This window comes from Carcharodon carcharias, chromosome 2, assembly GCF_017639515.1.
Source record: "Carcharodon carcharias isolate sCarCar2 chromosome 2, sCarCar2.pri, whole genome shotgun sequence".
NCBI classification, from domain to species: Eukaryota; Metazoa; Chordata; class Chondrichthyes; order Lamniformes; family Lamnidae; genus Carcharodon; species Carcharodon carcharias.
Window position 1 is genome coordinate 52,413,256 of NC_054468.1, and position 27,585 is coordinate 52,440,840.

Sequence of the window (27,585 nt, forward strand, 5' to 3'; positions counted from 1 at the left end):
GCAGGGCCCACCTTGCACAATGGGGCTCCTGAGCTTTCGCCCGTTGAGTTGGACTAGCAGCATCGGGAGACCAGCCGCCATCCTTAACAGGATGATGAGCATGGAGGCAGCCAATTAGGAGGCCGTTTCCAGAAAAATAGCTCCGTCAGTCTGACTTCCGGCAACTGCGAGCTCGGGATCACCATTTGGCCTGGCATCGGGGTTCCAAGGCCAGTGGAAAATTCCTGTCTGTAGAGTCTGAACCAGGAAGTGTAGGTTTGAATATTTATATCTATGTCAAATCATGTGAAATAAAGAGAGGCAAAGAATGATGGGATTGAGAGGGGTAAAGGGGACGGAAAGAAAAAGTGAGAACAACATTTTTTTCTCCAAAAATAATTAAAAGCTTAAGAAATGAACTTCCTAGCCTTAAAAATGAACTTTCAGTGGTGGAGAAGTTGTTTGGCAGTAATTTAAGACTTATCACACTGTTAAAAATTCATCTCTGCTTGAATGGACAAGCGCTAACTTTTTCTAGCATGTTTACTGGGTAAGTCCTATAATTTCACACCCCTTCATTTGTGTGTCGTATACCTCAGTGAGATACTGTTATCACAAAGCTTTTGGAGAAGCAGAGCAACATAGATAGCAACTTCCAGGTTCCCTGTTTAACTGCGTATGCATGGATGCCAGAAGCTGCTATCCGATTTACTTCTAAATAAATTAATGCAGTTAGCTTCACTGTTATTCTAACTGCAAAACCTGGGACAATACACGAGTAGATATATTTTCATGAATAAAAAGAAGGATAAATTATTTAAGTATGTCTTTGGAAGTCACATAAAAATGCATGTTTGAAAGGGCTGGTATGTGTCTTTTATGCTAGGAATTAAATATTATTATACCTGGCAGTCTCATGGGAGAAGAGCTTTTCTAGAACCATCCGAGATTAGCACCCTTACATTATTGGCAATTCATTTTATAATTGGAGCGTTTATTTTACATTTGTAGGATCGAAATCCCCTCCAACTTGGAATTTATGGAACTATATATTTCAAAAAGATAAGCTGCAGTCAGCAGTACTGGGCTGGGCGGCAAAGGGTTCATTTGGATATTTAGTGAAAACACAGTGACTCATCAAAAGGGTTTGAACATTGAGTAACGTGATCAAGAAGTATGATTATCCAGTACAATGGCACAAAGGACATATCATCAATATAACACATTCAAGAAATTATTCAACCACCACAGACTATAGTATTGGAACATTCAAACCTTTATTAACTTTGGAGCCAGGTGCTGTTAATGTGCCACCTCAAACAGCAAGAGAATTGCTCATGCAATGAGAACCGATATTATTCATCTGGATACATCTCCCATGGAAAACCCTGTATTGTTTCAACCAGCAGGAGCTGATGACATTTGTCTGGGCTTTGCATGGAATCAACTAATGGACATTGGAACAACTGGAAATATGTTTTGACATGTCTGAGTTAAATTATTATAAAAGCAGAGCAGATCTGAGCATCTGGGCTGCAATCAAGAAGGGGGTGTCAGAAAGGGTCAACCTGGCTCGCAGACTTACAGTTCTCACCAGAAAGACCATGTAGAGGATTGTAAGTACTTTCAGCTATATCATGGTAATACTGGCCTGAAGGTTTTGGGCTGCAGTCGGAAGAAGAGTCGAGTTTGATCACCTTGACTCAGGCCTACAGTCAACACTGGACAGACCGTAGTGATATTGAACTGAGAGTTTTGTGAAAGTTTGGGGTGACAACTTGATGTCTTTTTTCTGGTACCTTGTAACTTGTTCTGCCATATCTTGGTGATATTGGTCTGAGGGTTTTTTCCCTTAAGGTTTCAGGACAAGACGTGGCATTTTGCCTGTGTTTTTTGTAAGTTTTAACTGAGTCATGGTGACTTTATGTTGGGCACTGGGAATAGGTTGTTTTAAATTTTGGATTTTGTACTGTAGGGTCATGGGTGATTCAAAAAAGCAGTTGTGAATTATCAGAAGAAACTTGTCTCGCTGGTCATTCTGTTCAAGGCATACACTTGTGAATCTGTTGTCATGAACTTGAGTGTGGGGAGGGTCTCTAAGGGAAAAGGAGAACCCCTACACATTAATAATAAATTGCTGAAATATTAAATAACATAGGTATCAATAAACCTGCATGAACATATTTTAAAACTAAAAGTTACATTTTATAATTTGTTAAAATTATAATTAAGATGGAATTAATATTTATGTATCCTCAAAAGGGTTGTAACTAGTTTTTTAATGCTGAATTAAGTACATTTACAATTAAATACATTCATTGAGGTTTTAGACTTAAGCAGCATTGTATTTCCACCAGGAAATCATAGTGCCACCTTTTTCCCTTATTCACATTATATACATAATACCATTATTTTGTTTTCACTTACTATATTTCACACAACAGTTACTCACTATCTCAGATACTCCAGGAATAGTTCCCAACAAGACTTGTACCAGTCCCAGAAACGTGTACTCTAACTCAAGTCCACTACTCGAGTAGTGAATGACTTCATTTCTTCCAATGTCCTTAAGTACCTCTAATTAGACCAAGATCACATAAACATGTTCATGTTATTGTACTCCAGGCACAAAGACACTTTGTTCACTTTTGCTTTTGGTCTTTAGTAATTTTCTGTTTGAATATTGGAGTAGATTGCAAAACTGCAGTCTGCACTCAGCACATAGATTCTTGTAGTAATTATAAGTTTTTTTACCATTATGGGTATCACATGACTGTATAGGCCAATCAGCCTTGAGCGTGGGGAATCTTAGGGGCGGAGCTTTTCAGCCATGGTTTTGGAACAAGCATGTAGCCTCATCTGGAGTCTGTAAATAATGTTCACTGTTTCTTACAAAAAACACGTCCTGCATTCCAAATTTATTACAACTGATGATGAGGATAAGTAGCGTCAACTCAGCATCTCGCCTCGTGACTGTGAGTGTTTCAATATTTTAAGGGAAGAAAAGATAAGAAGTATACCCACCAGCAATGTCTCTCTTTGGCAGAATTAACCGGTATGACGCATCCATCGAGGACTGGGGTCAATACATCGAGCGATTGGGTTCCTACTTTGTAGCTAGCGGAGGAGGAACAGAAGGCAATTCTCCTCAGTGTCTTTGGGAGCAAAGCTTATAGCCTAATCCATAGCTTGACAGCTCTGAGCGTGCCAAATTCCAGATCCTTCACCGACCTTGTGAAAGGGCATTTTCAGCCCAAACCCTCTGTTATCAGGCAAAGATTCAAGTTTAATTCTCGAATAAGGGGCATGGTGAGTCAATCACTACGTACATCGCAAAGTTAGAACAGTTGATGGAGCACCGTGACTTCAGAGATACCTTAAATGACGTGTTGCGAGATTGGTTGGTTTGCAGCATAAAAGATGACGCCATTCAATGGCATTTGCTTGCACAAGTTGAGATAGACCTGAAGCACACCATGGAGGTAGCGCTAGCAATGGAAAGCAACATGGCGCCATTGTGCAGCTAGGGCGAGAACGGCGCCGGGCGTGTTGCAAAGATGAAGGAGGTGACCACGAAGCGGGACACGGTCCCTACCACTAGAAAAACAAAAAGAAATGCTGGAAGCAGCTCATCAGTAACCCAGATGTTACAGTGTTACCATTGCAAGGGAAATCATGCACCCAAAATCTGTAGATTTAAAGAGGCAGAATGCCACTGCTGCCACAAGAAAGGGGATGTTATTAAACAGTGTAGGGCTTGGTCAAGGCAGCCATTCAGACAGCAAGTCAAGTTAAATGAAGTGCCCAATATAGAAGAGCCAGAGGTCACTGAGGTTGACGTTTATTCCCTACACAATCTGGAGATCAGGAAAACTGAACCAATCACTGTTACACTAAATAAATGAAAAGCCTCTGCTCACGGAGGCAGACACAAGAGCATTGGCCATAGTGCTGGGAGAACAACATGCTCTTTTGTGTGGCTGTGGTGGGAGAACACATCTTTAAATGCCTCAGAGAAGGTGCCCAGCCATTGAGTTTGGAGAAAACTGCTGCTCACTTAAAAACATATACAGGAGAAGCAATACAGGTTAAAGGCATCACCCCTGTACCTGTATATACAGGCAACTGACAGCTCAGCTGTCAATAACTATTGTACCAGGAGAAGTACCCTAGACCTCTGGGCCGTGATTGGTTGAAGGAAATCAAACTAAACTGGTCAGAAATTTTTCAGGTCAGGACAAGAAGAAATCCTGAATTGACAATAGAGATAGAAGAACCGAAGGACCTTCGCAGGATGCAAGGATCCCTCATGTCAGAATTGGTTCCTCAGGAAAATCATGAAAAGAAGTGAAACAAATGCAGTGCCACTCTGAAGCAGCTGAAGAAACAATTGGGACAAAAAAAACCTGACAATGTTCAATGTACCAAGAGGAAGCTAAAAGTTACAAACAAGGGACAGAAGAACTGAGGAATCAATTGATGGAGCAAAAGAGGCATTAGAAGGAAAAGTCATGAAACTTTCCAAAATGCAAATGGCCAACTCAACCCCTGAATGGAACCAAGTTAAGATTTCACCAGAGAGAAATTTGACCAACCGTAAAATCAAATGAAAGATGAGACAAACCACTGTTCGGATTGTTTAGTGAAGATAAGGCAATCCTACCAATTGCCTCTGCTAGAATTCAAAGGTGGGCTTAATTTTGTTGGCATACGAGTACACTTTTATGCACCGTCCAGGTGTGCCTTTAGCAAATGCAGGCGCCCTCAGTCATCTCCCTTTGTCCAATAGTGTTACATAGGTAACAGTGCCTCAAGAGGTAGTACTTACGTTGAATTTCCTGGACTCTTCACCAGTCTGCGCGAGACAGATAAAGAATTGGGTGAACTGGGGTACAATTTTAGCAAGAATCCGTGAACAAGTATTACAAGGATGGTCAAATGCACAAGTTCCTGAAGAATTAAAACCATCCTTTGTACATAGATCTGAACTGAATTGTCAAGATGGTATCTCGTTATGGGGAGCAAGAATAGTTATCCCTGTGCAAGGAAGAGAACCATTATTTGGAGAACTTCATAGTGCGCATCCTGGTAGTTCAAAAATGAAGATGCTCACATGAAGTTATATCTCGTGGCCAAGTATAGACAGCAATATAGAAAAAGCGGTGAAACACTGACTCCAATGCCAGCAACAGCAGAAGTTGCCCATTTCAGCTCCACTGCATCCGTGGAAGTGGCCTGGTCGACCCGGGGTTAGACTACATATAGACTATATAGGTCCATTTCTAGGTACCATGTTTCTCGTGATTATCAGCGCACATTCCAAACGGATGGACCTATTTAAAGTGAGATCACCTATTTCCTCTGCAACCATTGAAAAATTTCACCAGAGTTTCGGTGTTCACGGTTTACCTGAAGTTGTGTCAGACAATGGTACTTTCACTCGCACTGAATTCCAACGATTTGTGAACCTAAATGGGATTAAACACATCAGAGCAGCACCATATCACCCCTCATCTAATGGGTTAGCAGAAAGAGCAGTACAAAACTATAAAACAGGCACGAAGAAAGTGTGAAAGGAAACATTAGAAACATGAATTTCAAAATTCCTGTTCAGCTATCGCACAACTCCTTATGCGACCACCGGTTTAAAACCTTCAGAATTATTAATGAAGCACTGACTTCGTACAAGATTGAGTATAGTATTCCCCAATTTAGAGGGGAAGGTGGAGAGAAACCAGGGGAGTCAGAAAGTGAATCATGACGTTTACAGTAAAAGTTGAGAGTTTACTGTGGGAAATTTACTGTACAAGATTTTGCAACTGGACTGAGATGGGTCCCTGATCGTCTCTGAAACTGGACCTTTATCTTATCAGGTAGAAGTGGAAAACAGGATTGTTAGGAAACTTGTGGATCTCATAAGTCGAGAAATCTTCCAACAACCAGTTAATCCACCTGAAATCAAAGTCGAAACTTTGACCCCTGAGGTGCCAGATGGACAAAGAATAGACATACCTGATGTCTCTGTTGAAATAAATAATTCTGTACTGCCAGCTTCTAGGGATGTCTCCTAAGCTGCAGTTCCTGTGCAAGTTGATCCAATGAAAGTATTTCCAGTTGTAGAGTTGTGTCACTCTACCTGAATCCAAACACCTCTTCAAAGACTAAATTTATAATGGCATTAACTGTATATAATTGTGTATATTATGGGTTAAGATGTTTTTGTAAATAAGAGGGTAATACAAAATTAAAGGGGGAGGAATGTAGCAATAGTAAGTTAAACCATTTTTTTTTAACTGTTGTGGGGACCACGTGACTGTATAGACCAATTATCCCTAAGCGTGGGGAATCTTAGGGGCGGAGCTTTTTAGCCTTGGTCTTGGAACAAGCATGTAGTCTCATTTAGAGTCTGTAAAATAAAGTTCACTGTTTCCTACAAGAAACCCGTCCTGTGCTCCAAGTTTATTCTAATTCTGCAGCATGTTTGTATTGTAGAGGGTGGAATTGGAATATGGAAATTCAATATGAAGTTAGGTGCCTGATTCTGATTCCCCTGTGGAAATTAAAGATCCGTTTAAAACCTAGAGGCAATGTTCATAGTCACAAGGAGACATTAGTAACATTAATACTTAGTGCAGTGCTGCCTGGCAGTAAGTCCTTTGTTAATGACCCCCATTAGCATAATTAAGTGTTTATTTTATTCAAACAGAGGTGCAGGCCAACATGAAAAATGAAATATTTATTTTGCTTAACTTTAGGACATCAACATCCAAACACTTACAGCTTAAGGTATCCAAGCCAGTATATATGGGAGGTTGTCCCTGGCTCACTCCCTCTCATCGAGCCCTTTAGTGTAGTTCCTGGCTTCTTTCCTCTGACTACAGGTATTGATTGCTGTCAGGAGCAGGGGGAGCTGACTAGCTGAGGACAGCAACATGAAGGGTGAAGAGAAAGACTCATGTTAGTATGGAATGGGAGAAAGGAGAATGCCAGTTTGAGGGGCAGGTGGAAGAAATGAGGAAGAAACTCCAGGACATCCCATGTAGATTTCCAGTGTTAGTAGCAATGTTATTGGTAGCCCATCCAGCTTTTTATATGTGATCCAAATGTTCCTAAATAAGCAAATGAGTGGTCGACTAAGAGGAAATGTTTGGACATTGCTGCAAAGCATAGAACATAAAAAAAAAACTATATTTTGCATTTGTGGTCATTAGAAAGCCAATTAAGTGCTGTGCTCACAGTTTGACACAAGTTATTTTCTAGCTAGGAAATAATTTAACTTTTACTGACACAATCCTTTCCCTCAACTCGCCTCTTCTCAAAGTTCTGAAATTCCCATTCATCATTTGCGAACCTAGTGAGTAGAAACTGGCCCTGGGGTTTTCTCATCTTATGTCATTGAAAGACCTCATCAACAATACGGCAGTGCTGTATTTGTTAGAGCTGGTTCAGTTGTAGAAGCCATTTCTAAAACAGAGGACAACATCAAAATTCTAACTATAGAGCTGAGCAAAGTAGTAGTGACCTCAGTGTTCAAGCCACCTGGCACAGATTTCAGCTTCTCTAACTCTGTACCCAACCTGCACAGTAAACCACAGATCATCTTTGGAGGCTTTAATAGCCACAGTGCCCAATGGAGATACAAGGAGTCTAACAACGATGGAGAAGCAGTCGAAGAATGGATAGATGGACACTAACCAGCTTAGTCTCATCCACGACCCTAAAGTGCCAGCCTCCTTCCACAGTGCCCGCTGCAAGTGTATTTATAACCCAGATCTTGCCATTGTCAGCAATGACATTGCTGGCCTCTGCAAGAAGCTTGTCACTGACCCAATACTACAGAAATAACACCATCCTATTGGTACCCAGGTAAATGCAGCAGTGTTACCAACTGTCGTACCATTCAAAAGGCGCTTGACTTCAAGAAGGCCGATTGGAATGGGTTCATGCGAGCACTTGACTGCAAGATTAAATGCATTAAACCATTACCTGAGCACTACAACCTGTTTGCAAAAGCTGTCCAGAAAACAGCCAGAAGGAAAATCCCTGAGGTTGTAGAGCACACTACATCTCTGGTCTCACCAAGGAGAATGCTAAACTCTACTGGGAGTATGTCTCAATGTTTGAATCTGACCCCTTTTCAGAGGAAACAATATCTACTAGTGAGAGGGTGATGTTAAGTATCTCTCAAGAGCGTTAAAACACCTGAGACACCTTGATAGAGACAACAGATCTTACAAAAAACAGCAAGAAGGCATGGTCTCTCATACGCAAACTTGGAGGCAATCCCAAGAAAGCTGCCCAACATCCAAATGTGTCTGCAAACCAAGTTGCACACCAGTTGCTCCTAAATGGAAAAATCAACAAGAAACAACCAAGAGCACAACTAGATAGGAAGAAGTACAGTGATGACCCTGGCTTCACTGGACCATTCACCATGGAAGAGCTGGAAACTGGTATATCTAGTCTAAAACACAAGAAAGCAATTGGTCTTGACAACATAGCAATGGAGCAGATAAAGCATTGTGGACAGCAAGCAAAGAAATGGCTCCAACAATTGTTCAACCACTGCCTGGCAACACACAAACTACCTAATATTTGGCAGAAGGCACATGTAATAGCACTATTAAAGCCCGGAAATGATCCCTCAGATCCTAAGAGTTTTCAGCCAATGTTACTGCTTTGCCACACCAATAAGCTATTTGAACGCCTGATACTCAATAGGGTAGCACCAACTGTAAATGAGAAGATCATTCCAAAGCAAGCAGGTTTCCCCCCAGCAAATCAACAACAAGCCAACTGCTCAACCTCACACAACATATCGAAGATGGTTTTGAGCAAGGGATGGTAACAGGTGCTATTTTTGTAGACCTGTCAGCAGCATACGGTACAATGAACCATAGACGTCTCATCTGCAAGATCCTAGAGATGACAAAAGATATTTATTTAACAGAGCTGTTAGAAAGCATGCTTCAGAATCGCCGGTTCTATGTTGAACTAGGTAGGAAGCACAGCAGGTGGCGTATTCAGAAGAATGGTCTTCCTCAGGGAAGTGTGCTTGCACCGCTGCTGTACAACATCTACACGAATGACCAACCTATAGACGGTGTCACATGCCATTTTATATATGCTGATGACTTATGGGTCACTGCCCAAAGCACTGATTTTAACACTGTGGAGAAAACGCTTTCTGAGGCCTTGGAGGGACTAACATCCTACTATGAAGAAAACCACCTTTGCGCAAACCTATCAAAGACGCAAGTTTGTGCATTCCACCTCAGAAACTGTGAAGTAACCTGGTGTGGAGCAACACATTGCGAGCACCCTATCTACTTAGGAGTCACCCTTGACAGATGCCTCACCTTCAAGAACCACAACGAAAAGCCAAAGACAAAAGTGAGGGCACAAAACAACATCCTGAATAAGCTCACTAACACAAAGTGGGGAGCAAGCTCGAAAACATCGCAAACCAGTGCACTTACTCTTTGCTATTCCACTGCCGAATACACCTGCCTTGCATGGGAAAGATCTATTCATGCTAAGAAGATGGATGCCTTTCTGAATGCAAGTTGCCGACTTATCACAGGTTGTTTAAAACCAACAAACACCAACAGCCTATATATCCTGGTGAGTATAGCTCCCCTGATATAAAAAGAACAGTAGCCAGCAAGAAAGAGCGACTCCATTAAACATCAGATGAGAGGCATCCTTTACATGGTCATACTCCTACACTCAGCCGCCTAAAGTCAAGGAAGAGCTTCATGAACAGTGTTGTTCCATTACAATCAACCCCATCTGAATCCCACATTGTCTTGTGGAAAGACTGGCTCACCAGTCTTGAATAACCCCCAGCGATGGAAATTCTACCAGATGAAAGCCTTCTCCCAGGAACTAATTGCAACTGGGCAACCTGGAAGTGCCTTAACAGACTTAGGACTGGTGTAGGTCGTTCAAAGGTGTCACTAAGCAAATGGGGATATACAACCAGCCCGACAACTTGTGAATGTGGAACTAAGCCACAGACTATGCAACATCTCCTGCAATGCCTATCGCTAGAGGAACCCTGCACTGTTGCAGATCTTGCCGAATTTAACAACAAGGCGCAAAAATGTGTCCAGTTCTGGCTGGGCCATGTATGTACTGTCCGTGGACACGATAAGAAGAATTTGATGTTTCCATTCATATACTTTCTAGCACTGTGTGTCACTGGATCACAATCAATGAAAAAAACGTTTCAATTCTATAGTCTCGAGGTGCTGAAGCTAACTATGGTGCTTCCACTACCACTACTCCATTTTAGATTAACCAACAACATAGGACAATGACTGAATCAGACCATCTTGGTCTCTATGGCACAATTTCACACCACACAATGCACTTACACATTAAGCCAACAAGAAGACATTTACCTATCTCACCTACCAATAATTCTTGTTAACCCACAATGAATAGACAGTTCATCTGCGAAACCAAAAGTTATAAGCTGTTCATCTGGAATACATTGTGTGTGGAAACAGCTCCATTTTTAAATTCAAAGCAAACATCACATTTAAAGCTTGTGCACGTGTGTTTATTGTTAACTGCTACTCTGCAGAAGAAGAAATCCACATTATAGCCTCTTTGCCAAAAATGAATTCATGCATTCATGATCACATACAATTGTCATAGCTGACAGCTAAATTGATTGATTAGTTTTCAGATTTCATAGAGCATTTTTTTCTTAATTCTTTTTAACAATAAAAAACACTGGTATAATGAGGCAGAAGAATGTTAGTTCATGTCTACTTCAGGGACTTGAGCAAAAAAATCTATCCTAACAATCCAGTGTAGTGCTGATGGAGTACTGCAGTGTCAGAGATGTTGTCTTTCAAATGAGGTATTAAATCAAGGACCTGTCTGTTCTAAAAACAAAAAACTGCGGATGCTGGAAATCCAAAACAAAAACAGAATTAGCTGGAAAAACTCAGCAGGTCTGGCAGCATCGGCGGAGAAGAAAAGAGTTGACGTTTCGAGTCCTCATGACCCTTCAACAGAACTAGATGAATCCAAGGAGAGGGGTGAAATATAAGCTGGTTTAAAGTGGGGTGGGGGGTTGGGTGGGTGAAGAGAAGTGGAGGGGGGGGTGTGGTTGTAGGGACAAGCAAGCAGTGATAGGAGCAGATAATCAAAAGATGTCACAGACAAAAGAACACAGAGGTGTTGAAGTTGGTGATATTATCTAAATGAATGTGCTAATTAAGAATGGATGGCAGGGCACTCAAGGTATAGCTCTAGTGGGGGTGGGGGGGCATAAAAGATTTAAAAATAATGGAAATAGGTGGGAAAAGAAAAATCTATATAAATTATTGGAAAGAACAAAAGGAAGGGGGAAGAAACAGAAAGGGGGTGGGGATTTGTTTTTTCCAATAATTTATATAGATTTTTCTTTTCCCACCTATTTCCATTATTTTTAACTCTTTTATGCCCCCCCACCCCCACTAGAGCTATACCTTGAGTGCCCTACCATCCATTCTTAATTAGCACATTTGTTTAGATAATATCACCAACTTCAACACTTCTGTGTTCTTTTGTTCTTTCGTCTGTGACATCTTTTGATTATCTGCTCCTATCACTGCTTGCTTGCCCCTACAACCACAGCCCCCCCTCCACTTCTCACCCCCCACCCAACACCCCACCCCACCTTAAACCAGCTTATATTTCACCCCTCTCCTTGGATTCATCTAGTTCTGTTGAAGGGTCATGAGGACTCGAAACGTCAACTCTTTTTTTCTCCGCCAATGCTGCCAGACCTGCCGAGCTTTTCCTGGTAATTCTGTTTTTGACCTGTCTGTTCTCTCAGGTGGATGGAAAAGGTCCCATGTCACTATTCAAAGATGAACAAGGGAGTTATAACCAGTGCCTTGGCCACTACTTATTCCTCAATAACACAAAAAAAGTTATCTGGTCATTTTCTGATTGCTGTTTTTGGAGTTTACACTGTGAAAATTGACTATTGTATTTTCTACATTACAACAGTGACTACAATTCAAAAGTACTTTATTAGTTATAAAGTGCTTTGGGATGTTGTGAGGTCATGAAAAGCACTATTAGTTTGCAAGTCTTTCTTTCAATACCACTAATGAACTATTCATCCGTTTATGGTGCTGCTCCAAGTATTATTCTATCCAAAATTAGGGAATATTTCAGCAATCACTCTTTCTTTGTACACCACTCTGCTAAGGATGCAATTGAAGCCCTGTATGTCTATATACCTTATACACTTCAGCAATGACCACTAGTAGCAACAGCAGAGACAAATAATGCACAGTGTAAGGTTGACAATATCAATTCATGCACCTGCAAACAACCGTATAGTATTCTATAAACTAGTAAACAGAACAAAAGTAATTGCAGAAAATAATGCACATTAACACAGACACGGTGGATACTCACGCATGCTTTTATTCTAAGAGGACCATACTACAGCTCATCGATTTAAACAGTTGGTGGTGACGTGGTGATCATTGTCCCATTTTTGGGATTTCAGATTATGGGCAGAATTTTGCCCTTCGCAGGTGGGTAGGGATGGGTGGGAAGCCAACTGCGCTGCCTGTGCCATTGGGGGGGGGGGGGTAGGCTTTGGAGGGGGTGAATGAGTGCTGCATAATCTCCCTGAGGAACAGAGCTGCCTCAGGGAGATGAAGAGATATAAAGAAAAATAACAAAGAAAATAAAAATGTAATGAAACATGTCCCCTCATGTGACTCTGTCACATAAGCAGGGACATGCTATTAATGAAAATTTAAAGTTTTTATTTTATTTTTATTTGCTTTTGGAAACTTCATCCTGCCCATGGATGAGGTTTCCAAAAATTGCAAAGGCTGCTTGGCCTTTTCGCCTGCCCGCCAACCATTAGGTTGGACAGGCAGCAAAAAAATTATGTTAATTGATTACTTAATTGCCTTAACAGGCCTGTTAATTGTTAGTGTGTGTGCTGCCGACTCCAGTGCTCGCCCCCCCGACCGAATTATCATGTAATTGTACATTGATGTTGGCACGCAAGGCTGACGTCAACGCGCGTCATTTCACGCTCGAGTGGGTCAGGTGCACGCACGCCTGCCCGCTGAGCAAAAATTTTTGTCCTATGTTGCTATGAAGGATCTTGGTGTATTATGTTAGAAGTGAAAATTAATTCTTGATTAAACTTACAGAACAATGGGTTGACAGATGTAGGTTTCAGAAGGACATCTCAACCAGCATTGATGGAAACAATAAAGATAATTTTATCATTCATGTTATTGTTCACATTCATTGCTGCTGTGGCAATGAGATTCAGCTGACAATGGAATCAAGCTTTTCAAAAGAGAAGAACCTGTGAAACCTTAAGGCTGCAAGAAGGATGGAATGCTGGAGGGTAGTGTTAGAAAAATAGTTTTTAAGGTGAATAAAAACACATGCTGAAGTGGTATAGAGTAGCCTTGTCATTATTTTACACATTATGCAAAATCAAGATGTATTCCCAGAAATAATGGAATCTGATTATAACTCTTGTTCTATATGTTTAACTGGTGGCAAATAATGAAGCTCAATGATTCAAATCAAGTCTCATTTCACCAAACGTTTATTCAGTTTGCCTTGGAGAAGAAGAAATTTACATGCAAAAGTCATGTGCACCTGGTCCAGCTCACAAGGAAATACTGTTGTTACATCCCTGGGTAATACTATCAAACAAGCGGATACGGCAGAATGAGAGCCAACCCCTTCAAAAGTAAAATGCTCAGACTACTTATAGAAGCAACTAATGCCACTGAACCCAAGAAGGGATCTACAACAGGTCTGTATTCAAACAATGATCTTTTGAAATGAAACCTGTTAATCAAGGAGTCTAAAAATTAAAGCAAATACTCTGGTATTGTGCATCAAATACCCACAATTCATCTCAATAATGATATACCACTACAGTATAAAAAAAACATTACAAGTTCATATATGGTGAGCCAAGTGCAAAAGTCATGTGCACCCCTGGCCCTGGTCTTTTAGTTTCCAGGCTGGGAAAAATATTCTTACCTTAGCAATAGTTTCATGAAGATTAAAGGAGGGATCTAAAGCCTCCACCATTGATGCATCGTGAATCAGCAGTGCTTCAGATAGAAATCCTGGACCCTGTGAAAAAGCAAAACCAAACAGAACTGAGATTGTGCAATTAATGTGTTTTGTTTGCATTTGCATATTATTTGGAATGCTTTACAGCAATGCCCATTATATTCTTCTCCAATCATGGGAAGGTGCTTTATGGGTAGTGATAGGATTCAATAAGAACAACATATATAGCACCTTTAATAGTGGAAAATGTTTCAACATGTTTCACATAAGTATTATAAATGTACAACACCAAGCCACATAAGGAGGTATTAGGTCCGATGACCAAATGCTTAATCAAAGAGCTGGTTTTAACAAGAATGTTAGAGGAGGAATTCCAGGTAGAGAGGCAGAGTAGTATGTGTTTAGGTAGGGGAGTGGGGGTATTCCAGACCTTACAGCCTATGGACAACTGAAGGCACGGCCATCAATGGTGCAGCAATTATAACTGGGAATGCACAAGAGGCCAGAATTAGATTAACACCGATATCTCAGAGAGTTGTGGGGTTGGAGGACATTACAGGGATAAGGAGGGTGAGGCCATTGGGAGGTTTGAAAATAAGGATGTGAATTTTAAAATCAACATGTTGCTTAGTGCGAGCCAACGTAGGTCAGCGAGCATGGGCGTGAAAGGGGAATCAGACTTAGTGCAAGTTAAGATGCCAGCTACAAAATTTTGGATTACCTTATGTTTAGGGAGGATAGAATATTGGAGACCAGTTGAGAGCGAATTGGAATCGTCAAGTCTAGCGGTAACTAAGGCATGAGGGTGTCAAAGCAACTGAGCTGGGAGAGGACAAAGGGGGCCAGGTTACAGTACACAGTTTTACAGGGCACATCAAAATTATAACAAGGAATTTTGTGAGGAATAACATAGTCTGTTTCTCCAAGCAGAATGGAGTGAAAGATAAAACTTAAATGTAAAGCATTTTTTTCTCTGATTTGACAATCCAGAGTGCATCCATGTGTAACATTGCCTAAAAAAACAAAAAGCTACTTTGATGTCAAAAAGGCATAAAAGGTGCTTCATGAAAGAAATTAGAGCAATTTTGAGACAAATTGAAAGCTTCAGATAGATGTCAGATATACTGAGACACTGCTACATTTGAAACAATTTTTTATGGAAAACCTCAGTATTTTTTGTACCCTGTTTCCTGATATACAAATGCAGCCATCTGGATTTCTCTTTTATTTGGAATAATTTTATCAAGTTCTTCAGTCACAGGCTAAGCAGGTTAGGCAGTGTTTGAAGAGAAAGGATGGTGGGAACAACCTTTCAGGTCTTATTGCCTTTTGTCAATTCTGATGAATGTGGTGCAGGGAACAAATAGGTCTGAGGGGCATGTAATACTGAGCCTCAGGAATCAATACCATCGAGTCAGGTGTTCACTGGAGAAGATAACTCAAAATTGGACCAGTACCATGCCAGCAGGGGCTCTCAGGAAACTCCTCAAAATAGGCTGGGAATAAGGCTGTTGTGTTTTATGCCTTGGAGATACGCAGGGATGACACACATCAGGTTTCTATGTCTGAACATGAGTTTTTATTCAACACTTTAAAAAGTCTGTTTTCACGCTTACAACTTTTTGCTTCAGTTTAGTTTCTCTTTTTCAGTCACCACACCTAGGCTAGGCTAACAGCATAGAGAGATCAGAGAACAGTTAACAGACAAGCAAAATCAACACCTAACAATTGGACAACTGAATACGACAGAGGCGACAAGAATTCTGAGCATGGGTTGGTGTCAATCAGGAAAATGGATGGAGGAGGTGATCAGCATCAGGTGAATAGCAATGCTGATAGTGTTGTGTCATTGGGTGTGGTGGCAGTTGCACAACTGGGCCACAACAGCCCATATAGTTTGGATTTAGAGACAGTTCTCCTAGCTTCACATTCAGGCAAGTATATTTTATGCACTTACATGGCTGGTAGCAGCCTTCAGCTGTTGTTTTAAGTGTTGCTGTTAAGCCTCACATAAGCCTGTGTTTACTGAACGAAGCCAGCTCAATGCCTAGGGCAACCCAATGTTCAAGAGGTTGTCTCAGCCAGACATTTGAATCCTTATTTTAGCAGTTAATGCCTATTTCAAGCGTGGGACCACAAAACTTGTACTTTTTTGCCTAAAAAAAATATGGTGGGCAGCATACTTTCAGCTTGTAATAAGTGTGAGAATCCTGGACTGACATATTGGAGACTTGGTAGGATGTTAGTGCTTTAAAAACTAGGCCTTAGGCTTTCCAAATGAGACATCTGAAAGGTGAGGTTAAAGAGATCTACAAGGTAGTTAAGGATATGGAAAACGTAAACCAGGATTATTGATTTAAATAACTTGGGAGATTATGACAAAGGGGCACAGGTTAAGACTAATGAAAGGCAAATTTAGGACTGACATATGGAATGAATTTCCAGCTGAAGTGATGAAAAACCTGGAATCATTCAGAAACAATTAATGTTGAAATAGGGAATGTAGGTCCTTTCTGAAAAGATAATCTAAGATGGGTCTCACCGTAATTATCTTGTGATCGCTGGAAAATAGCAACTGAAAATGGTCTGGGAAAACTCAGGTCTGGCAGCAAATATGGAAAGAGGAACAGACTTAATGTCTCGAGTCCATAGAGCTGAAGAAGAGTCATAGGGACTCGAAACGTTAACTCTGTTTCGCTCTCCAAGGATGCTGCCAGGCCTGCGGGGTTTTTCTAGTATCTTCTGCTTTAATTTTAGATTTCCAGCATCTGCAGTCTTTTTCTTTTATGAAAATGGTCTGGGTTTGGCTTCTGAGCACAAGACCAAAATTCTTTGTTGTTTTTTTTATCTGGGGAAGGGTTGGACGGGACAGAAACACCAACAACATACTTGGCATGATGTTTTTTTGTGGTTCCAATTAATTGAACTTTCCATTAGTAATTTATTGTCCATTGTTTTCCCATTAAGCAATAAGCTTTATCCATCTGGTAGACAGATTGAAGAATTGCCCACGTGAAGTCTTACAGGTGTAAAATCATTGTAAATATGTAAGATCTATTAACATTGCACATAGAAAGCATTAGATCAATTTATATGATCATGATCTGTGATCATGGACAGAATTTTTCTGTCGCTGAGCTGGGGGCGGGGCCCGCTCGCCGATGCGAAAATGACGCGGGAAACCCGCCAACATCTTCCCGCCCCATTTAAATATTCTGGAAGGCAGTGCGATTAGCTGTCCGCCCGCCGACCTGTCAATGGCCAATTGAGGCCATTGACAGGGTAGTTAAGCCAATTAAAGGCACTGCCTGTCCAACCTTAAGGTTGGTGGGCAGGCCAGGAGCCCCAGCGGGCTTCTGTAAAAACATGAAACCTCATCCCGCCAGTGGATGAGGTTTCAGGTCTGTTTTAAAAAAGTTTAATAAAGTTTTTGGGATATTTATTAACATGTCCCATCTCGTGTGACATTGTCACGTGAGAGGGACATGTTAATAATTTTTCTATTACTCTATTTTTGACATTTGAAACACTGTGAGTGATCTCCCTGAGACAGCACTTAGTCTCAAGGAGATGTGCGCACTCTGACAGTTGGGGAATTCCTCCCTCCCCCGCACAGGAAGTGCATAGCGCTTCCCGTCGGGCGGCCCGCTGAGCGGGCCTTAATTGGCCTGCCCACTTAAAATGGCGACAGGGCCCGTTTCACCAGCGGCAATCGGCTACCCGCCCGCTGCCGAGTCGGTGGGCCCCACCCACCCATCAAGGGCAAAATTCTGCCCCATGTATTTATTTTCTCATTTACTGAAAATCACTCTGCATTCCCCTGTTTGTTGGTGCAATGATAAAAAAACAAATTAAAAAAAAGCTAATGGAATTTATCCATAAGATTAGTCATAAGGTTTTCCAGCATTTGAAATGGCATACACAGCTAATGGAAGCCATAATGTTACATGGTAAACAATAGAAAACCTATTAATTGTCCTAATTGGAAGAAGTACTGCAAGTGACAAAGGCACAGAGTGTACTCTGGATGGGGAACTTCAATGTCAATCACCGGGGTGACTCGGCAGCACCACTACTGACTGTGCTGGCCGAGTCCTGAAGGACATAGCTGCTAGACTGGGTTTGTAGGAGATGATAAGGGAACCAACAAGCGGGATAAACCTACCTGATGTCATCATCACCAATCTACCTGTTGCAGATGCATCTATCCATGACAGAATTGATAGGAGTGACCACTGCATAGGCCTTGTGGAGAAGAAGTCCTGTCTTCACACTGAGGATACCCTCCATTGTGGTATGTATCACAACCACCGTACTAAATGGGATAGATTTTGAACAGGTGTAGCAACTGTAGTGTTCAAGCGACACTAGAGACGGAGACGTGGAGGTCCAAACAAGAAAACAGCTTTATTACAAGTGTGCACACGGGGGACACAGCTTGTGGAGAGACTGCCTCCCCAATAGTAGTTTGTTTTATATATTTATACACTTTATAATCAGATCAGTTACTTAGATGTTCTGATTATCATATGAATACAAGCTATGCAGAACTATTACTGTACTTTGCATTTCTTTGTGAAACTAGACGAGACTCTGGTTGAGCCATTTTACAGTGGTCATGTCTCTTTGCATTTTAAAACAGGTTTCCACTCTATCTGCTTACAGAAATCATTTCATTTTAAGATCAAACAAGTTTCCGATTTACACAGAGATAAAGCAGCATCAGCGGAGAAGAAAAGAGTTGACTTTTCGAGTCCTCATGACCCTTCAACAGAACTAGGTGTATCCAAGTCTGGTGAATGCCAGACCTGCTGAGTTTTTCCAGGTAATTCTGTTTTTGTTTCCGATTTACGTATATTACAGTAGTCATGTCCTCTTTGTAATTTTAAACAGGTCTCGATTTAGAGTTAAATATATCTCGACCTCTTTTGATGCCTGCAGCCATGTGTCACCCCCTTTCTATATAGATGGCTAATAATTTCTGTATCTACATCTTCCTTCACAATTCATGACTGGGCATCCATGAGGCTCCATGGGCCATCAGCAGCAGCAGGACTGTATACAATCACAATCTGTAACATCATAGTCTGGCGTATTTCCACTCTACCATTGCCATCAAGTCGGGGGCTCAACCCTGGTTCAATGAAGAGGGCAGGAGAGCATGCCAGGAGCAGCACCAGGCATACCTAAAAATGAGGAGCCAATCTTGTGAAGCTACAACACAGGACTACTTTTATGCCAAACAGCATAAGCAGCATGCGATAGTCAGAACTAAGTGATTCCACAACCAATGGATCAGATCAAAGCTCTTAAGTCCTGCCACATCCAGTCATGAGTGGTGGTGAACAATTAAACTACTCACTGGAGGCAGAAGCTCCACAAATATCCCCATCCTTAATGATGGGGGAGCCCAGCACATCAGTGCAAAAGACAATGCTGAAGCAATTGCAACCACCTTCAAACAGAAGTGCAAAAGCATGATCCATCTTGGCCTCCTCCTGAGGTCCCCAGCATCACAGATGTCAGCCAATTCATTTCACTCCACTTGATATCAAGAAACGGCTAAAGGCACTGCATACTGTAATGACAACATTACGGCAATTGTACTGAAGACGTGCTCCAGAAATAGCTGCACCCCAAGCCAACTTGTCTCAGTACAGCCACAACACTGGCAGCTACCTGACAATGTGGAAAATTGCCAGGTATGTCCTGTCAACAAAAAGCAGGACTAAACCAACCCAGCTAATCCCATGAGTCTACTCTTGATCATCAGTAAAGTGATGGAAGGAGTCATCGACAGTGCTATCAAGTGGCACTTGCTTAGCAATAACCTACTCATTTATGCTCAGTCTGGATTCCGCCAGAGCCCCTTAGCTCCTGACCTCATTACTTGGTCTTGGCCCAAACGTGGACAAAGAAGCTGACTCAAGAGGTGAGGTGAGAGTGACTGCCCTTGACATCAAGACAACATTTGACCAAGTGTGGCATCAAGGAGCCCTAGCAAAACTGAAGTCATTGGGATTTGGGGGAAAGCTCTCCACAGGTTGGAGTCATACCTTGCACAAAAGAAAATGATTGTAGTTGTTGGAGGTCAATCATCTCAGTCCCAAGATGTTTCTTCAGGAGTTTCTCAGGGTAGAGTCCTAGTCCTGGCCATTTCCAGTGACAACATCAATGGCCTTCCTTCCCACCAAAAGGTGGGCATGTTCGCGGATGGTTACACAACATTCAGCTCCATTCATGACTCCTCAGATACTGAAGCAGTCTGAGTCCATATGCAGCAAGACCTGAATAAGATTCAGGCTTGGGCTGATAAGTGAAAAGTGACATTCCCACCACACAAGTGCCAGGCAATGACCATCTCCAACAAGAGATAATCTAATCATCTCCTCTTGACATTCAATGAATTTACCATCATTAAATTCCCCAATATCAGCATCCTAAAGGTTACCATTGACCAGGAACTGAACTAGACCAGATAAATACTGTGGCTACAAGAGCAGACCAGTGCCTGAGGAATTCTGCAGTGAGTAACTCACTTCCTGACTCCCCAAAGCCTGTCCATCATCTACAAGGCACATGTCAGGAGCGTGATGCAATATTTGCCACTTGCCTGGATGATTGCAGTTCCAAAAACATTCAAGAAGCTCGACACCATCCAGGAAAAAGCAACCCACTTGATTGACATCTCATCCCAGGAGCTTGCCATACATCCTTCAACAGCACCTTCCAAACCCACAACCTCTACCACCTAGAAAGACAAGGACAGCAGGTGCACGGGAACACCACCACCTGCAAATTCCCCTCCAAGTCACTGACCATCCTGACTTGGGAATGTATCACTGTTCCTTCACCGTCGCTGGGTCAAAATCCTGGAACTCCCTTCCTAACAGCAGTGTGGGTGTACCTATACCATATGGACTGCAGTGGCTCAAGAAGGCAGTTTGCCACCACCTTCGCAAGGACAATTAGGAACGGGAAATAAGTACCGGTCTAGCCAGCGAGGCCCACATCCTGTGGATGAATAAATAAAAACTATGTTAACTATGTTAAAACAAAACTGTGCATTTTATGTAGGTGTTTGAAATGAAATACAGTTTTCAAGATATTGAGAAATCGCAGCTATTAGAAGTGTTTATTTACTAGTTAAAATATAAATAATAATCTACAGTTAGAAGCGTAGACTAGAATTAACTCTGTTTTCCTGAAATGTAACTTCGATCGCGGCTTTCTTTTATATATGTTCAGTAATTGATATCACTTTTGAGCTTCTTATAATGGCTCTGATGCACTTTCCCACACACTTTCATATTCAATTATGCTATACACAGATCATTCATCAAAAATGAAAGTGAATACACTGGATCTGATTGAACATTACATGTGCATACAATTCAAACAGCGTCTGTTCATGGTGAGATATCCGTAAGAGCCTTTATCTCCATGCTTCAGGTCTTAGGACCTTTGGCAGAATCCTGATAACCAGTCTTGGATTTGAGAAGTTAACTCTACCTTCCTCTCTCTACATATATTGCCTGAGTTGCTGAGAATTATTGCCATTTTATGGCTTTATTTCAGATTTCTAGCATCTGTGCTTCTGTGTTTGGACAAAATATCAAAATGATAACCAATATCCCTATCCTTTGTTATCTTATTTCTGACTGGCTTTATCGCTCTTTATCTCCCAGCTTTCATGCTTTCAGGTCAGGAGCCCACTTTTGGGCATTCAATCATCTTAATGACATCAGCTGAGAATTCTTGGTGAACTAACACATGCAGGGAGACCACGTTTAGCCAGAACACTTTGTAATACAACAGTGGCTTAATCCATTTTGCAGCAGAATACTGCTCAGCCTCATGGTCCTGCGGTCTCCAACAAAGATTGTAGAATGCAGCTAAAAGCTGCCATAACAATGTCAGAGGCACTTAAGCTCACCATAACTGAGCGGCTCCTGATGCTGTCCCACATTACCCCACCTGCCATTTCCATGATGTCACTTTGCTTCATGAGATCATGAAGAAAAAAATCATGAGTAACACTGACCTTTCCATTCAAAAATACTTGAACAACCCATCACAAAAGCACGTAAAATGGCCATTCCAGGAAACAGCCACAAATATTCATGCAACTAGTATCCAGATGTAAAAAATCGTGGGATGGATGCAGTATAAAGAACCAACAGCTCATCACTAGCTCTTTGGCTTCAGCCCCTCTCAGAGACAGTGAATAGTGTTCAACTAAATCCAGATCTGCTCCAAAAGGGAAGATGAAGGATAACTCAAAATGTAGTTGTGACCGTGCATCACAGGCCATCTACCTGCCCACTAAGATCTGTTGTGGGAGACACCTCATTTCTCCAGTTAATATTTCAGGAGGCCATCAATTGGATACCAAACTAGACATCTCATTATAACCTTGACCCATCACATGAAAGTAGTACTATCTTCCAGCTGCAACATTATAATAGCAACATCATCATAACACCAACATTATAATGTGCTGCTGCTCTGTCCTTGACTAATAATACCACTGTTAATATACCTAACCGTATAGTTCAATAATTACCATGTTAGAGATAACTGAGCATTGTTAATTACTGAAATCTCATATTACTTTGCCTAAAATCATTTAAAATATATTAGTTATCCTGAAAATTAATTGACAGCCATTTGGATAATGTTGTTACATTGAGTTGACTCAATTATATGTCAGAGGAAAGTCACAATATTGTCCATAAACTAGAGCCCAGTGATGGCATTTATGGAGATGAATATGTGCACATTTGCCTGAATAATTGTTTAGAGCTTGTGAATGTCTCACTTTTTATCCACATGAATCAGCTGGGTTTCCTTCCTTCTCTATTTAGTTGTGTTGGAAAGTCATCTCAAGTGTTTCTTTTGCACTAGGATGATGCATAAAATCCTGTGCAAACGATGTTCCTGCTTTCACTTTTTGACCATTGCGATGCCCAGGATATTCCCATTGGAATCCTGACCACAGTAAGTAGTTCTGCAAATGTCTCCCTTTGCTTCAGTCTACTTATCATCTGGGGCTTAATTGTCATGAACATATATTTTTTTCTTTGTATGCAATTCATCACCAAACAGTACATTGCTGTGGAATCCTTGTTTATGGCTGCCCTTGCTGCAGAAGAGCACAAATAATGGATGGAAGTTGTTGAAATTCACTAAGGGCTTTTGAGTTACATTTATAGTAACATTAGTCACGCATGCTTAAGGTGAATTACTTATAGTTTGACTCTGAGTTCTGAAAGACAGTCATCTCTCAACAGTCACTTCACTTGTACTTTGTAATCTCCGTAAAGACATTTATTTTTGCAATTTCCAAATTTGGTTTTAGTGTAGAATGAGGAAAATATCAAGGAGCATCGAATAATTAATTTATAGAATAAACAATAATTATCAGTCCTATAACATTTTTAATTTTGAAGTAGAAATTTAGACTCAATCTGCCAAGTATGAATTAAGATAACAAATTTGTTATTAAGCATACTTTGAGACCATGAATTTATTAAACAATGAAGGAAACAGATATAGAAAGCTACCTAGGAACACATACTGAGAGTATTTTCAATGCCTTAGCTGAAGAGATAACCATTTTAGTTGCAGTATAGCCTGCAACAACGTATTCATCAAGACTTTGTGATGTAACTTTGTGTTAACAACATCTATTTTATGCAGATCCAATTAATCAGCATAGTAAGAGAATTAACTGCCAATATGTGTATAGCTATATCATGACATAGGATGGAGGACATTTGAATAGAAGTGAATCAGAATTAAATAATCTTGAACTCATGATCAGAGGATATTGCTCCCTTATAGGGTGGAATTCCAGGTCTGGCATCTTGCAGGAACCACAGTTTAGGGTGGAACACAGATAGGCTGGATTTCTGCTTCATTAACAATACTACAGAACATTCCAACTGAGCAGTGGGTACTATTTCTGTCTGCCCCACTAACATTGTGGCAGCAGTCTGGGGTAAGTTCATATGTATTCCTGGCTATTCCTGAAATCCCATCAGGTGCACCCGATGTCATTGGGAGCATGCATAGATTGCACTGTGTGCTTAGCATTCCAGACTGGACCTACTGTCCTGGGGAAGAATTTCAAAAAGAGTGAGGCACATCTATATCTGCAGCTCAATGTGGCCTCTGGCAGCCTCATTCTCAGTGGGCTGTGAAAAAATTCAGACTTCGGATAGTAGTGGTAGATTTTTTTGTGCCACTATTGTTTTCATGTCCACATCTAATTAGTTTTGTCTCACGGTTAAAATATGGCAAGTAACTTATGCAGATAGTTATATAACCTTTAAACTCTTCGTGGAAAATTGATATCAAATTCTGCTGTACCAATACTTGTTCCGCATAGTATGGATCACATGGACCAAGCTGCAGACTCCATGATAGTCACTGGTTTCATTAAATATTAATATGATTGAGGAGGAAATTTGGTTCAGCCTGACTTATTTACCCAGAAAAGAGCCTACTATTCCCCTATCATGGTAGCCAACTCTTTCTTCATTGGCCTCAGGGGAACTCATGGCTTGGGGCTTTGTAGCACCTGCACAGGCAAGCAGAATCTCGGGAGCTACAACTGCTGGTAATATAAAACTGTGATCCTGCTCTATTTATCATTTTTTCTGCAGGACCTAAACTCCAAAGCAATGATAATTATCGTGTAGAGTGAGAATGACAAAAGAGCTCTCTACATTTTTTCAGATAGTGAGCTTTTTAGACAACGATGAGAAATAATCTTAAACTTATCTAATGCTAAGTATAATTATATATTAATGAACTTTAGTAGTGTTTTGCCTTACAGCATATCCCCATTTTAACAACTCAATCTTCTAATTAGTTCAAATCATTGGGAAATCAAATCATGTGCATGTTTCAAATACCAGGTTATCTCTGAATATGCTTTGATTCAGTGCCCAGTCTTTTTATTGGGGATAAATTGCTTTAGATTGTTTTTTTAACTTTGACCAATGTTCTTCATCTCTTTAAATCCCCTGGTGCATATTAAGTGATTCATCTATCTGTCAGCTAAATAAGTTGATCCAATATAATTACAATCTGGTGCATCCACTGAGAACTGATGCTTTAGTAAATCTCATTGCCAATTTTCCCATTTGCTCTTCAGTTTCAAATCACTGTTTTAGATTATATATATTAACAAGACCCCTCTGTGATTGTTCATGAGTAATGCTATGATTCAGGTTCTGAGGCTGCTATCCAACTATAGCATAAATGTGACACCAATTTTCCCACCATTGTAATATGGCAACTATATTGCAGAACCATTATATATAACTGACAAATGGTAAAAATATTACACATCTTTTCTGAAGGTGAAAATTATAGACCTGACTAAAATATACTTTTAAAATTCATTCATGGGATGTGGGCATCGCTGGCTAGGCCAGCATTTATTGCCCATCCCTAAGTGCCCTTTAGAAGTTGGTAGTGAGTTGCCTCCTTGAACCACTGCAATCTATGTGATGTATGTACACCCATAATGCTGTTAGGAAGAGAGTTCCAGGAATTTGACCCAGTGACAGTGAAGGAATGACGATATATTTCCAAGTCAGGATGGTGAGTGGGTTGGAGGGGAACTTCCAGGTGGTGGTGTTCCCATCTATCTGCTGCCCTTGTCCTTCTAGATGGTAGTGGTTGTGGGTTTGAAAGGTGGTGTCTAAGGAGCCTTGGTGATAGTGGGGGTTTCAGCGATGGTAATGCCATTGAATGTCAAGGGGCGATGGTTAGATTCTCTCTTGTTGGAGATGCTCGTTGCCTGGCACTTGTGTGGTGTGAATGTTACTTGCCACTTGAGAGACCAAGCCTGGATTTTGTCCAGGTCTTGCTGCATTTGGACATGGACTGTTTCAGTATCTGAGGAGTCGCGAATGATGCTGAACATTGTGCAATCATCGGCGAACATCCCCATTTCTGACCTTATGATGGAAGGAAGGTCATTGATGAAACAGCTGAAGATGATTGGGCCTAGGACACTACCCTAAGGAATTCCTATAGTGATGTCCTGGAACGGAGATGAATGACCTCCAACAACTACAACCATCTTCATTTGTGCTAGGTATAATTCCAACCAGCAGAGAGATTTTCCCCTGATTCCCATTGACTCCAGTTTTGCTCAGGATTCTTGATGCCACACTCGGTGAAATGCTGCCTTGATGTCAAGAGCAGTCACTCTCACCTCACCTCTGGAGTTCAGCTCTTTTATCCACGTTTGAAACAAAACCTGTAATGAGTTTGGGAGCTGAGTGACCCTGGCGGAACCCAAACTGAGCATCAGTGAGCAGGGTAGTGTTAATAAAGTGCCGTTTGGTATCACTGTTGATGATCCCTTCCATCACTTTGCTGATGGTCGAGATTATGCCACTAGTCAGTGGCACAGTGGCATTGTCACTGGACTAGTAATCCAGAGATCCAGTGTAATGCTTTGGGGTTCGAATCCCAATAAGGCAGAGGGTGGAATTTGAATTCAATAAAAATCTGGACTTAAAAGTCTAATGATGACCATGAAACCATGCCGATTGTTGTAAAAACACATCTGGTTCACTAGTGTCCTTCAGGGAATGAAATCCGCCTTCTGGCTACATGTGACTTCAGACCCACAGCAATATGGTTGACTCTCAAATGCCCTCCGAAATGGCCTAGCAAGCAACTCAGTTGTATCAAACTGCTAAAAAGTCTAAAAGGAATGGAACCGGACAGACCACCCAGCTTCGACCTTGGCACCATAAAGGACAATGCCAAAATCAGCCTTATCGACCCTGCAAGGTACTCCTTACTAAAATCTGGGTGCTAGTGCAAAAATTGGGAGAGCTGTCTCACAGACTACTCAAGCAACAGCCTGACATAGTCACGCTCACGGAATCTTGCCTTATAGGCAAAGTCCCAGATATCACCATCACCGGATATGTCCTGTCCCACTGACAGGACAGACCAGCAGAGGTGGTGGCAGAGTGGTATACAGTGGAGAGAGAGTTTCCCTGGGAGTCCTCAACATCAACTCTGGACCCTATGAAGTCTCATGGCAGGTAAGATTACCTCATACCGTACATCCCACACCCGCTACCCACCCCCCCCCCCCCCCTCAGCTGATGAACTATGTTGGACACCACTCGCAGGAAGCACTAAGGGTGGTAAAGGCACAGAATGAACTCTGGGTGGGGGACTTCAATGTCCATCAACAAGAGTGGCTTGGTAGCACAGACCGAGCTAGCCGAGTGCTGAAGGACATAGCTACTAGATTGGGTCTGCAGCAGGTGGTGAGGGAATATTTATAATATTATTTTCCTATCACCTTAATAAAACTTGCTTAAAGATGCTAGGAACTTGGTTTGATTTTCCATTTCCCAAATCTCTCATTTTGAGTGATATATTACATTATAAAATGTATATTTCTGTCCTACCTTCCATGAATTGCAATACTTAAGTGTTTTTATTTACTTGCAATGACCATACACATGCAATTCCATGTGC

The 27,585-nt window shown here is 41.3% G+C and overlaps 1 protein-coding gene across 6 annotated transcripts in view; it reads right to left on the reverse strand.

Annotated features, from left to right (window-relative positions):
- LOC121290443 (inactive N-acetylated-alpha-linked acidic dipeptidase-like protein 2) overlaps positions 1-27,585 on the reverse strand; it is a 999,957-nt gene that overhangs the window by 95,681 nt on the left and 876,691 nt on the right. For all 6 annotated transcript variants that reach the window (XM_041210891.1, XM_041210883.1, XM_041210898.1 and 3 more), the window contains one exon: positions 14,023-14,118. In XM_041210891.1, coding sequence (XP_041066825.1) covers positions 14,023-14,118 — 96 coding nt within the window. The remainder of the gene's footprint in view (positions 1-14,022; positions 14,119-27,585) is intronic.